This window comes from Stegostoma tigrinum, chromosome 10 (assembly GCF_030684315.1).
Source record: "Stegostoma tigrinum isolate sSteTig4 chromosome 10, sSteTig4.hap1, whole genome shotgun sequence".
Lineage (NCBI taxonomy): Eukaryota > Metazoa > Chordata > Chondrichthyes > Orectolobiformes > Stegostomatidae > Stegostoma > Stegostoma tigrinum.
Genome location: NC_081363.1, coordinates 76,743,220 through 76,757,069, shown reverse-complemented (window position 1 = coordinate 76,757,069; position 13,850 = coordinate 76,743,220). Strand labels below are relative to the sequence as shown.

Genomic DNA, 13,850 nt, shown 5'->3' with positions numbered 1-13,850 from the left:
TGGCACTTGCTCTCTCAACACTGCATTGAGACATCAGGCTGCAACAGACATGAACCAATAACATTTGCCTCAAAGAGATTCCACTGCGTCAATACCGATTGCATAGCAGGTTGAAGCTATCAACGGTTTTTGGAGAGTTGTGGGGAGGTGAGTCTATGTACAGGAGAGTGGAACAAGGAAAGAAAAAAAGATACAAACCCGTTCTTGTGACAGTTAATTCAGGGTATGGTGCACACAGTCTCTGCTTCCCTAAACAGGTGGATTATTTGGCTGCAAATCTAAAGGCAGTTGATTGTCTCATTGTTTAGCTGTGGTGTTAACCAGGTACTGCTGCGTAACCAGTTGCAACACCAGCACGCCTGGATCCCAGATTCAGGTTTTTCCTCTTTCTATACACACACACACACACACACACACACACACACAGAGACAGGATCAGGTTCAGCCAATTCCTCCTCAAACAAACAAATCAATGGATGCTGCCAAGGGTAGCTCCTTAATATGTCACATCAGTAACTAGGGATAAGACAGCAATAAAGATTCTGCAAGAAACAAAAGTTAAAATTGTGGCAACAAAAATGCAATGGAACAAAGGCAGCAGCATAGCAGCACCCTTGACTTCCCTTTGATCTTAACCATCATGGTTCCTACACATCCAGAAAATGGATTTCTCAATGAAAAGCAGGGGAATTAACTACTGTGCATCATTCCCAGATCCAATATTTTGGATGGAAGGTAATTATCGATACTCTTTGTTGGGGGGGGGGGGGGGGGGGGCGCGTCACAGATTGGTATTCCTTCAAATGGCATTGGATATTGTGGAATAATTCGAAGGTGGTTCAATGTATATAAAAAGAACTTAAAAAAAAAAACTGGGAGCATTATAAATGCAGTAGCCTGAATGAACCCTTTGAGTGCCCCAAGGCGGTAAAGTGACTTTGAAGCTTCAGGCTGAGGGAGTGAACTTTCCAATAGAAATGCATTCACTGAACAACTGCAAGTGCTGCAACGTTGGGCCCATAATTCTGACTGGCACGGAGGTTGGGCTCTACAATTTGACCCTGTGTGCCCCTCCATGGGCCAAGTATCAAGCACTGGGGGAGGAAGCCAAAAGCCTCAACCACAAATGATTCAACGTTCACACAAGCCGCTCATGATGACATTGAGGGATGCATACGACTGCACAGATCATGAGATGGCCCACATGACTCGTGGTAACCCAGTGCTATCGAGTGACTACTGTGAGACGAGTCACTTCCCTTCTGTTGTCTGGTTACTAACACACTAACAGACAAGTTTAGGCAAGGAGAGAAAGGGTTATCAAGGAATAATGGAGGAAGAGGAATGAGTGAGAGGGTTCCATTTGAGCTATGCAGCTAGATAGCTTTCTGAAAAGCTCCTGCACACACTGGTTTAAGGAATTCTATGCTTTTTGCTATAATCATGAAGTCTTTAGAGTTAAGGAAGCAAGACACATCCCACCAGCCAACGACTAAAAAATAAATTTGAGAGGGGTATACTGTGCTGCACAGTGATGAGTTTTCACCAGTATGTCGGGCACCCACTTGTCTGACTAAAATAGGATAGGAGTTGCGTTTAACCTAAGTCTCAAAAGCTAGTTATTAAATAGGAAGAATACAATTGGCACCAAGATCTGTACACATTTGATTATTAATCTGTTCAGACTTTCTCGTATGGGAAACCTTCACACTGATCTCATGTGTTCCCCCCCACTTCCTGTTTGGACAGCCAGGGACCAGACTGCGTGGAACCTCTGCTCACAGAACCAAATACGCACAACACAGGTAGCCCAAGGAACACACTGAGCCCACTCTTTCTGGCAGGCGGAGAAGAGAAACACCTTGGGGAGATAAAGTGGGAGGAGCACAGTAGTCATGGAGATTGGCATGACAGGGAGGAGAGAGACACAGAAATCAGAAGCAAAGAGGTAGAGTGAGAAAGAGAAGGGGGAGAGAAACAGAGGGGGAGGGAAGGGATAAAAAGATATTGACAGAGTTTGGGAAGCAAAGACAGTACTGACAAAAAACACAACTTACACTTTTTTTTGCAGTGGTTCGATTTTCATGCTCAGATAGATAGAGCCCTGTTTGCCAGCAGTGAAATAACACTGACCAATGCATGAGCCATTTGGCAGGTATTCAGCAGTTGTGAATGGGGCAGTGGGAGTTATTGTCAGAAACCAACCTGTCCCATGTTTATTGTGGAGTCTGATCATCACGTGATGAGAAGATTCAGTGCACCAAGGCTAAACTCAAAGTTGAAGGTCAAGATAACATCTGGATTCTGGACTGATCGCCTGTAAATCCCAAGCCCCCATCTCCCAAATTGTATCTAACAGCCCCAAAAGCTGACTTCCTAAATTCACCGTCCCCAGTCCCACCCATTCAGAGGAAACGGCCAATTGTGTGCTCATCATGGGCCCATGGCATTGATTCACAGCGCAGCAAAATACTGAGGACAGTCACCAGGAATCCCATGAAGGAATGAAACAGCTGTTTACTCAAACAGGGCCAAATCCAATTGGGGCAATTGGGCGACCAGACTAGCACCTGTACAGACTAAACAAAACGTCTGCAAGCGCGTCATTGCCACCTCATCCAGGTGCTCAAAAGGAAATGTTACTTTATAATCTATAAACAGGAATTGGTCAGCTCATGCCCTGTACTTTCCCGCCCCTCCCTCCCTCCCCCCTCTACCCATTGTCTTAAATGGGTGATCATTGCCACCGCCTGCCTCAGACAGGCTTCGAATTCAATGCCACCAGCTTTTTTGCTTCATCTGTGGAATCAGTGGAACTGGGCAGACTTGCTTGCCGGCGGTTCTGTTTCTTCATCTTCAGCAGGTAGTAGAGCACAAGGGCTAGTACTGCAGCGATACAGATGGCCAGGACCACAGCAATGGCAACGCCAGCTTCAGAGACAGAGATAAGTCAGTTCAGGAGAGAGCGCGAGACAGACACACACACAGAGAGGGACACACACACAGAGACACACACAGAGAGAGATTTGTCACACAACGCTCTTAACAATTCTTAATGCCCCTTCACTGTCACTACCTCCCTAATGCCTCTCCGTGCTTTATCTCTCTCCACTCCCTTCCTAATCTATCCCACTCAGCATGATGGCTCAGTGGTTAGCACTGCTGCCTCACAGAGGCAGGGGCCCCGGTTCAATTTCAGACTTGGAGTTTGCACGTTCTTCCAGTGACTGCATAGGTTTCCTCTGGGTGCTCTGGTTTCCTCCCATAGGTCAAAGATGTGCAGGTTGGATAAAAAAAAGAAGATTGCCCCTGCGTGTCCAGGGACGTGCAGGCTGTCTGGCTTAGTCATGGTAAAAACCATATGCAGTATTATGGGAGTGGGTGGGATGCTCATCTGAGACTCAATGGGCCAAATAGCCTTTATCTGCAATGTAGGGATTGCAGGACTCTTAATACCCTCTCCATTATTACTCCCTTCCTAATCCTTCACCCTTCTCATCGTCACTCCCTCCCTTGTCCCTCTCCACCCTTCAGCTCTTTCTCCACTGTCACTCCCTGCTAACCCTTCATCCTGCTCACCATCACTCCCTCTCTACCCTCCATGCTTCCCACACTAAATCCATCCCCATTTTCATCCTCTGCTAACTTCACTTTTAAAACCACCTTTTTACCTCCCACCCAAAGGAATACTCACCATTTGAAGATTTTTCGTCTTTCTGCCTTTCAAACAGGCCCCGGGAAAACACATCCTTTCCTACAAAAAAAAAAATAGGATGAGGCGGGGGTCAGAACATCATTCCAAACAAAGTCTGATCCAGCATGAATGATTAGATCTGAAACCTGTTCAAAGGTATGTATCCCCTCCATTCATACAGGCAGAGTTGGGATGGTTCGAAACTCCAGAGCAGTTGGACGAGATGGCTCATCATCCTGTTCCCTGCACATCGAAGCAGGCAGCACGTTCTTGCAGGGTCACCAGGCCACAGGGAGGCACAAAAACCTTTGAGTTAATCACTTTCCTGGTGATGTCCTTGCAATTCAGAACAGATTGGGGTCTTGGCCCTTTTAGCTTCCAGTGCCATCAGTAAACACCTACAAACATCCTTTGTTTCCCAACTGAAAGTCTGTCCGTCATTGAAGAGTCACTGATAGTAGGTTTGATGTGACTGCCCAGTCTGTTCGGCTATTTCAGCAGTCAGTCAACGGTGTTTGTCTGCAGTCATGTGTAGACTGGGCTGGCAAAGACAGCAAGATTGCTTCCCTAAAAGCCATTTAATGAAGCATCTGGGTTCTGACAAGAATTCAACACTTCATTCCCAAATTTCCTTTTTTAAAAAAAATAGTCAAATTCTTAAGTTGCCGTGGCTTTATTTGGACTTCCTGTTCCTTGGATTATTTGTACAATACGCCAACGTGATTAAACCCTAGTTGTGATTTTTGGATGGGGAAAAATGAGCCATTCAACCACTCCAGTCTGTTACAAATTGAGGGCTGAATGGACTTATTCCTGTCCCCATGTTATACTCTGCCCATTTACAAGTACCTTGTGCCACTCAAGAGCCTCAGATGAACTCGGAAAGAGCAAAACTTGCAGTTACGTGCTACCTTTCTCAATTGCTGAATATCTCAAAGTGCTCTGCTGCCAATGAAGTACTTCTGGAGTGTAATCTCAATTGGAATGTAGGAACAGCAATTACTTTACTTCAATTTCCCTCTGTACTGATCTGAATTTTCAGCCTGGATTGTTTGCTCAAGTACTCTGGTATGGGTGTTGAACCGAGAGACCTTCTGATTCAGGACCATAGCGGCTACCCACTGAGCCACAAGGGAGACAACACTGCAGCAGAGTGATTGAACTTCTCCCTTGATTTGATACTCTCCGGGCTGTGAAATTGGATAGCAGTAGGCATTGGATTTACTCTGTCCAGGCTTCTGAATATAGGAAATAAGGACAGAAGTAGGCCATTTGGCTCAGAGCCTGCTCTCTGATTTAATAATTGGCTGATCAGTTTGTGTCTCTAACTTCCTCTACCTGCCCGTAATCCTTGGTTATATTGTGTAGCAAGAATTTATCCGCCCTGAAAATATCTAATGACTCCACCTGCAAGTCCTTCCAAAGTTCTCTCAGCCTCAGAGAGAAAGCAAAATCTGTCCTGATAGGGTGCCCTCTAATTTTAAAACTGTGCCCACTAGCTCTGGACTCACTCACCAGAAGGAATAGCCTTCCCATGTTCGCCTCGTTAAGCCCATCCAGGGCCTTGTACACTTTCATGTCATTACCTTTTACTCTTCTGAAATCCAGACATCGAAGCAGCCCAGTTCATCGACTCATTTGAAAAGTAAACTCAGGTCCCCATATTCCCAAATCAGTCACTCCCCATTGATCATACAATAGTTCCAAGTTGAACAGCGTAGAACTTGGAAAGTTATTGTCCTTGTTTCCAAATGTCTACTTTTCACCCTGCACCCCCTTCTGTAATCTCCATGAGCATTTCCATATCTCTACGGTCTGAAGTTGTCTCTTTATAATGCTCCAACTCTGTTTCAGTCACTCCTTAAGCCCTATGTCTTTGCCCAAATTTTTTTGATCTCTTGTCCTAACATCTCCTAGTGGGTTTCAGCATCTTGATTTTGTTTGATCATGGCATTGTAAAGCACCTTTTTGTCACAGTCAAACTGCTGCACACACGCACATAGTTGTTGTAGTAGACTATAGGTCTCATTGAAAACGCAAACATTATTTGCTTTAAGTCAGTGCAAGCAAGACTCCACCCAGCTCACTCCCTCCTAAGGGCCGGGTGCAAACTGCCAAGAACGTGTCTTCTGAAACAGTCAAACACCTTCTGGAGATGCCACAGTCATGCAAATGTATTGAAATGAGGCTCAAGGCCCAACTTCAGGCCTTGATGCTGGAGGGTATGCAATGACAGATCGGAGAGGAGGCTCTGATTTTAACTCTGCAGCACTGATTTTGTCTGATTGCAGTGATATTGCTCAACTGGGATTCTATTCTGTGGTAAGACTTTTGCTCCATTGGGACCCAGTACAATGCTGGGGGAATGCAGATGTCTCTCTGGCGCCAAGGGCAATGGTGTGGAGGCTGCACATGGTCCTACCTGTCACTCCGCGGCAGGCAGCCAGACATTCCTCCACCGTTTCAAAGCGGTTCTCGTTGCCGTCACAGCCTCCGTACGTGAAGCGCTCGCAGGACCTGGAATACGGGTTGTAGTAAAAGCGACTGAAGTCGGCCCGGCAGCGGCCAGTGATGGGTGGGTACACACAGCGAGCTGGGAGAGAGAGACAGGGACAATGCAAGTTAACTCTCCAAAATGCAACCACCACAACCTGCTCATTGTTCAGAGAAACTTCTATGCAAACTCAGAGGGGACAGAGAGCGTGTAGGGAGCGCGTGAGCAGAGAGAGAGACACACACACAGAAGAGAGAAAGGGGAGAATGAGGTGGGATGCATGGACAAGTGGAAGATAAGTACGGCGAGGAGTATTTGGGCCAAAGGGCCCATTACTGTGCTGTGTATCCCACCTAATCTCATGCATCATCCCACTTACAGAAATGTGTCCCTCCCTCTCACTTTCTCCCAGAGTCTGCCCTTCCAAATATGTTTCAGTTTTCAACTGGATATGGTTCTACAATTCCTCTGTGCAGCAATGACATTTCAGCAAAACTACAGTTATATCATCGATCTGCATGTTCTCAGTGGGCCACTCATCAACAGCAAAGGCCTGAGTTTTACCAGCTCCCCAGGGAAGAGCTGGGTGCTAGGAATGGGACCTCTAAAAAGGAGGGGGGGAAGTTGGGGTTTAAAGCATCATTCGCCTTCGTTTTGGGGAAAAGTTGAGGAAGACACACACTATTGCGTTTCTTAAGCAAACAACTAAGGCTCTCTTTCTGCATGGGAAGCTGTTCTCCACCTGAATGTAAACACTGGTGGGGTCTCCCCATTGGTTTTGGTGGAACATGCCTGCCCTCACCTCTCTGAAACCCCCATTCTCCTTGTTGGGGCTCCAGAAAATGCATGGTTGATAGCCAGATGTGCTCATCTTACAGGTGCAGTTCCAGTGGTGACCACCTCTGCTGGTGACACTGCTGAGCTGCCATCTCCCTGGTGGGGAATCAGGTGACCATCTTTTAAAAGGGATAGATCAGAAAATGCCAGTGGCAGGGATAGCCCCTGACACTCCCAAGTCAAGGGGCTACACACACGCACAAAATTGTTGTTGTAGACAATAGATCTCACTGAAAATGCAAACATTATTTGCTTCAAGTCAGTGCAAGCAAGAGACCACCCAGCTTGCTCCCGCCCAAGAGCCCAACGATCACCATAACACTTGCCATGACAATTAAACAGCATGGGAGATCTAGTATGTATTGCACATCTTCCATTGAAAAGTTTACCTTTCTCCTTGGGGATGTCTATGTCCAGCAGTTTGTTGAATCGTTCCCTTACTGCAAAACAAATGCCAGAAGGTGAATTTGTTACAATAAACTCATTTCAACCTCTTCCTGTAGCGATACACATGAACAGACAGCCAGGCCAGAACAGAAGGAAAGCTTCTCAGGATAATGCAAGGTTGCGCTCAGTTACAAGAGAAACTGAGGCAGCAGGTTGCGACAGAATAAATGAATAGAGATACTGGGTCATCACTTCCTGGGCTGATCACAAATCTGATCCGGAAGGGCAAAAGAAAACAAATGGAAAGGGCAGAAAGGCTCCAGGCTCAAATCCTAAGGTGAATGAACAGAAGTATCCAACTGGCTTGGAAAGAGGACGAGGGGATGAATAAAGGACAAGAATCATCCAGACATTCTCTTGTTATTTGCAAGCTGGTGGCAAACTGTGGAAGTGTGTCTGTAATTGTTTTCCTGCCTATACTTAACACGATTTGCCCACTGTGGCCCCAGCGGACAAACTGATACCTGATAGAACAGGAATGAGAGATGAAACACTGGCAGTCAAGTTCCTGTGAAGCCTCGGGCTTCACTGTCTTTCTGTGCACCAATTGCTTGCAGACCACCCTGTGTTTGATGAACTGTCAGTGCTGTCACATGCAAACCAGTCCTGGCTCCATCTGGTGGTGCACACACCACTTTCCTCAGTAAAAAGGGACAAACCCTGGATGTGCCAGTCGACAGTGTTAGCCAAGTGCACATACACAGCTGTTCCTGGCCCCTGGAGTTGCAATGATATTCTAAGCCGTGATGACGTCAACCACAAACTCTGTAGGGCCTCTCTACCCGGCCCTCGTGGTCATAACTCCTGTAACTGTGCTTCATGTTTCCAACCCTTCAATCAGATTGCTATCACTTCCAAGAAACCTTGAAATTAAGTTGAGGGGTCCTATGACATAGGCTCTCCCCACAGTCTATAGGTTGCCAGGTGCAGTCCCAGTGGTGACCACTTCTCCAGGTGGCACTGCTGAGCTGCCAGATCTGGCACTTGGCCAACAGCTGTCAGGTGACCATTTTTAAACAGGGGTATACCAGAAAATGTTACTTTTCTGAAAAGGTGGGATGAGGTTCAGACAGCATTTTTCCAATTGGAACCCAGGCTGCCCATTGATAATCTGGTGCTTGTAACAGAGAAATTCCTCAAGCTTACTCTCGACAATCGAGTCTATTCATTTTGAAGAAGATGAGAAGTGAAACTACTGGTTCTGATGATGGCTGTATCTGTATTAACAGCATTTTAGAATACACTTTAGCCTGTTGTCAATTCACTAGTCCCTTTGCCAGTGTCCAACACTATACCAATGGTCATTAATCAATCCCCTCTCTGGCCTTTCCTTGGACCAAAGAGATATGCATCTTCCATCATTGGGAAGATGTTTTTGAGCCTATTTAGCACATTGATCTCTGCTATCTCATTCTTAAAGGGATTGATTATACTCAGAATGGTTCTGTTTGGAAAAAATGGGCTGCTCAAGTCTTTGCTTTACAAATACTGATCACACACAGTGTTCTCCCCTGTTTTGAAAGGCCATGTGCATCATGTCTGACTGTTCTCTTGTCTGATGTGGGGCTGGAAGGCTTTTCTTTTGACCATAATGCTTTTTCCTATGGCCTCACTTCTGCACTCCTATTTCATTCAAACATGTTTTCAACTCCTATCTCTGCAAGGGCTTTATTTTCCTTTTTAACGCAAGGGGTTCAAGACGTGCACACGTTGGAAACAGGAGTGGAAGCAGAATCCAAACGATAGGTGTCGAAAATGTGAGCCGATTAAAGAGGGTGAGGGCAGGGAGGTGGGAATAAGTGGGCAGATCACTCAAAAAGCGGGCACAGACACCATAGGTTCTATAGTCTCCTGTCTACAGTTCAAGGATTATGGCGAAAGAGCGAGAAAAACAGCAAGGAAACGTGATGGGCTGCGTACACCGGTGATGCAGATGCTCCAACCTGACCTGGAATGGAGCAGGATCACCCAAAGATTGACTACTGTCTGAAGGTTGAACTCACTGTGCTTGCAGCTGGCCTCATCCGATTTATCTTTGCAATGCGGAGTTTCATCACACTCGAGGTTGCTATCAATGCAGCAGTTATCACTGCACTTGAACTGGTCCTCACTGCAGTTCCCTGTGCATTCTGAGGAGAAATGAAAGGGCAAGAGTGAGCCGGGCAGTGTAACAGTGACGGTCAGAAGTTCAATCACTCCTCAGTCATTGATCATCATCACTTAGGGTGTGAACACATCGAAGCTGTGTCCATTTGGATGCTTTGTATCCAACAAGAAAAGCCAACATTGCTTTTTCTCCCTTCCTGCCTTGGCTGAACTATCCTGGTTTAACCGCAATGTGCTGTTAGTCCTACATTTACCCATTATTGATTTAATTTATACCATTTTGTTATCGTTGTGCAATTTAATGTGAAGCCTTTTCAGGAATCTCCTGCCCTGGTCATAAAAACCCGAATTTCACCTTTCATTAAAATTCTGACTTCAGAGACAAGGGATCAGCTGGAGGTTTCTTTCCCTAAATGGTCTCCAGCTGTTCAGCTAGTGCTTGGCATCTTTGTGCGCAGAAACACGGGAGATGTGGTTTGATCAGAGCACCTAGTCATGACATCCTCCGATTTACAGTTACTGACGGTTCAGCCTAGCTGACTTTCAATGCAAGCAGAATAGATATGACAGGAGAAAACAGGCCATTCAGCCCATCGGGTCTGCACCAGCATTTCTGCTCCATTCAAGCCTCTCCCTCTCATCCTTCCACCCATACCCTTCAGTTCTTTCTCCCTAAAACTACCACAACTCTTCCTGATGGCAGGGAGTCCCACATGTTTACCATTCCCTGGGTAGGGAGGTTTTTGCTAAACTTATCACTGTCTTCAGGAGTGAGCACAATTCTTGGCTCGTTCCGTCCCACAAAGTGAGAATATCTTCTCCATGTCTGCCTCGTATACTCGCTAATTAAAGACCTTGATTTGGTCACTTCTCAGTCCGCTGTCTTCCAAAGAGTGAGCACCTGATTGGTCATTCATCCCCATCTGACATAACCTCTCAGTTCTGGGATCAAACATTGTCCTTTTTTAAAAAATGACTTCTTACTCCTATTACATCTGAAATTGTGCACACTGGTGTTCCAGTTGTGATCTAAGTAAGAATTTGATATTCTCTTCCGCTTTACATAGAAACCGCTTCAAAGACAAACCTTGTAAAATTGTACCTGAGCCATTTGTTACTTTGATCAGATATTTTGAGGGTCAGTTCTACAGAGATTCTTTTAACTTCATTCTCCATTGTACAAAATGGTCAATAGCTCTCCTTTCCAAGGTGTGGTATTTCACAGCGGGAGCACTCCACTCTGTACTCACCTCATTCTTATAGAATCATTGAATCCCTACAATGTGGAAGCAGGCTATTTGGCCCATCAAGTCCACACCAACCCTTGAAGTGCATCCCACCCAGACCCACCCCACCCACACCACCTCCCCCTCACCACCATTCCTGTAGCCCTGGCCTAATTTACCTAGCCTGCATACTATGTGTAATACAGTGAAGCCAGCCAATCAACCTGACCTGCACATCTTTGGACTGTGGGAGGAAAACAGAGCACCCAGAGGAAACCCATGCAGACACGAGGAGAATGTGCAAATTCCACACAGACGGACAGTCACCTGAGAGTGGGAGCGAACCCGGGTCCCTGGTACTGTGAGGCAACAGTGCTAACCACTGAGCCAACATGCCATTCCCTGACTCTGACCTGACTCCTCATGAGGAATTGTTTCCCACTCTACAGCTAAGGCCTCACTACTTCACCTGAATCGCTTTTCCCACATATCCCTCGCTAATAGACTTTTGGAACATCATTGCCTCATGGATCATTGGGAAAGATGGTTAGTCAGGAACCTTGCCTCCTGATTCTACGCTGATTATAGTCTACCGTATTATGACAATGCAGATCAACATCCTGCTAAACAATTCCACTATTTTGCATGGAATAGAAACAAAATAATCAAAGTTGTAGATTCACATTTATAAGCTAAATCTCAGCTCCAATAGATATCCGTTGTCTCCAGAAGAACAATCATCAATTCCCCAGGGATAATGGGAACTGCAGATGCTGGAGAATCAGAGATAACAAAGCGTGGAGCTGGATGAACACAGCAGGCCCAGCAGCATCTCAGGAGCACAAAAGCTGACGTTTCGGGCCTAGACCCTTCATCAGAAAAATCATGAAGAAGGGTCTAGGCCCGAAACGTCAGCTGTCCTAAGATGCTGCTTAGCCTGCTGTGTTCATCCAGCTGCACACTTTGTTGTCATTGATTCCCTAGGCTCCACTTTGTCCAACTGCAGCAAAAGCTCACTACAATTTAAGCAATCCCAAATAAAACCTTTTTTGTGATGCTGAGTCACAGGATGAGCTACCAGGGTCTGAAGGAACATTATTAAATGAAGAGGATAATCTTTGTGACAACCGCTTGGAATTTGAATTCGAATTCATGAAATTATGCCCTGTTACTAGTCAAAGTGGGGTTTCCTAGGAGAAAGGCTGACTAAATGAAGGATCTTCCACACTTAGAAAGAAATAAAAGAAGCATTTTAAAAGCAATATCTTTGACTTTGGAAGTATTGCTTATAAAAAGCCTTCTCTGTCACTCAGTGTTGTACCTGACGGAGTGTTGAACAGTCAGAGGCTTAGCCTTTCATTAACCTGATGCTTGGTCTATCTTGGATAAAAGCTACCTAGTAGATCTCAAAGAAGGGGTGGAGAGTTGTCCCCACGGTCTTGGACAATTTTTCTCCTAGCTGGTCTTTTGCCTCAGCTCTGTTTTGGGAAAATTGTTGTTGAAAATTTCCTACTCTACAACAATGCTGACAATTGTTTGCCTGTGAAGGACTTTGCAACTTCCTGAAGAAGTGAAAAGAATTACAAAAGTGCAAGCTCTTATTGTGAGCAATTGGGAAGCGGTCATATATGTGGAAGTGGAACTCACGTGGCAAGCCTGATCTGCCTGAAGACTTTTTGTCTGCTGGAAGAAAGAACAATAAACAGTTAGTACCTTTATGATGATCCCAGCTGATTCACAGAATCCCTAGAATGTGGAAACAGGCCTTTCGGCCCAACAAGTCCACATCGCCCATCAGAGCATCCTACACAGATCCATCCCCCTATAACCCACCCAATCTACACATCCCCCTACCCTATGGGCAATTTAGCATGGCCAATCCACCTAGCCTGCACATCTTTGGACTGTGGGAGGAAACCGGAGCACCCGGAGGAAACCCACGCAGACACGGGGTGAATGTGCAAACTCCGCACAGACAGTTGCCCGAGGGTGGATTTGAACCCGGGTCCCTGGTGCTGTGAGGCAGCAGTGCTAACCACTGAGCCACCGTGCTGTTGGAGAAGTCTGATCCCACACCGAAAATCAGCTTTGGATATGTCATATTTTCTCCATTTTATTCAGCACGGCGGTCTTTCAATCAAATAAACACAAAGTTACCGATTTACCTTTAACAATAAAACTAATGTCTACCTAAGCAAAAGGAAGATAAAACAAACCAAGGTACTTACATAGAACATTATTTGGAAGATTTCAAAATGAATGGCTAAGCAGAGTTGTATCTATTCCAACACAAACACTTTACAATACTCCGAAAGCACAGGCACAAAAAGTAGCTTGGCAGCAACGCTACCGATGGAGCCGGTCAGGTCCTAAAAGGCATAGCTGCTAGACTGGGTCTGCGGTAGGTGGTGAGGGAACCAAAGAGAGAAATGTATTGATCTTGTTGTTACCAATGTGCAACCTGCAGATGCACCTGTCCAGGGGAGTATTGGTAAGAGTGACCAGCACACAGTCCTTATGGAGACAAAGTTCCACCTTCATGTTAAGAATACCTGCCATTGTGTTGTGGGGCAGGCTTCAACTCAGATACAGCAACTCAGGACTGAGCATCCATGAAGCACTGTGGGCCATCAACAGCAGCAGAATTGTACTCCAGCACAATCTGCACCTCGCAGCCCGGTATATCCCCTACTCAACCATTATAATCAAGCCAGGGGATCAATACTGGTTCAATAGAGAGAGTGTAGGAGGGTATGCCAGGAGCAGCACTAGGCATGGGCAAAAATGAGGTGTCAACCAGGTACATCTACCAAACAGGACTACTTGAAAACCAAACAGCATAAGCAGCAAGTAATAGACAGAGCTAAGTGACCCCACAACCAATTGGTCAGATCTAAGTGTTGCAGTCCTGCCACATCCAGTCATGAATGGTGGTGGACAACTGAACAACTCACTGGAGAAGGTGGTTCCACAAATATCCCCATCCTCAATAATGGAAGGGCCCAGCACATCAGTGCAAGAGATAAGGCTGAAGCTTTCGCAGCGA

General features: G+C 45.9%; 1 protein-coding gene across 2 annotated transcripts in view; it reads right to left on the bottom strand.

Annotated features, from left to right (window-relative positions):
• Positions 1 to 775: 775 nt before the first annotated feature.
• LOC125455571 (kunitz-type protease inhibitor 1-like) overlaps positions 776 to 13,850 on the bottom strand; it is a 60,564-nt gene continuing 47,489 nt past the window's right edge. The window contains exons 5-10 of one of the 2 annotated variants that reach the window (XM_059649289.1): positions 12,452 to 12,484; positions 9,476 to 9,601; positions 7,415 to 7,465; positions 6,117 to 6,287; positions 3,695 to 3,754; positions 776 to 2,931 (exon numbers count right to left, since the gene is read on the bottom strand). In XM_059649289.1, coding sequence (XP_059505272.1) covers positions 2,756 to 2,931; positions 3,695 to 3,754; positions 6,117 to 6,287; positions 7,415 to 7,465; positions 9,476 to 9,601; positions 12,452 to 12,484 — 617 coding nt within the window. In that variant the 3' untranslated portion in view covers positions 776 to 2,755. Of the gene's footprint in view, positions 2,932 to 3,694; positions 3,755 to 6,116; positions 6,288 to 7,414; positions 7,466 to 9,475; positions 9,602 to 12,451; positions 12,488 to 13,850 lie in introns of both variants that reach the window. The other variant, XM_059649288.1, reaches the window with a different exon arrangement.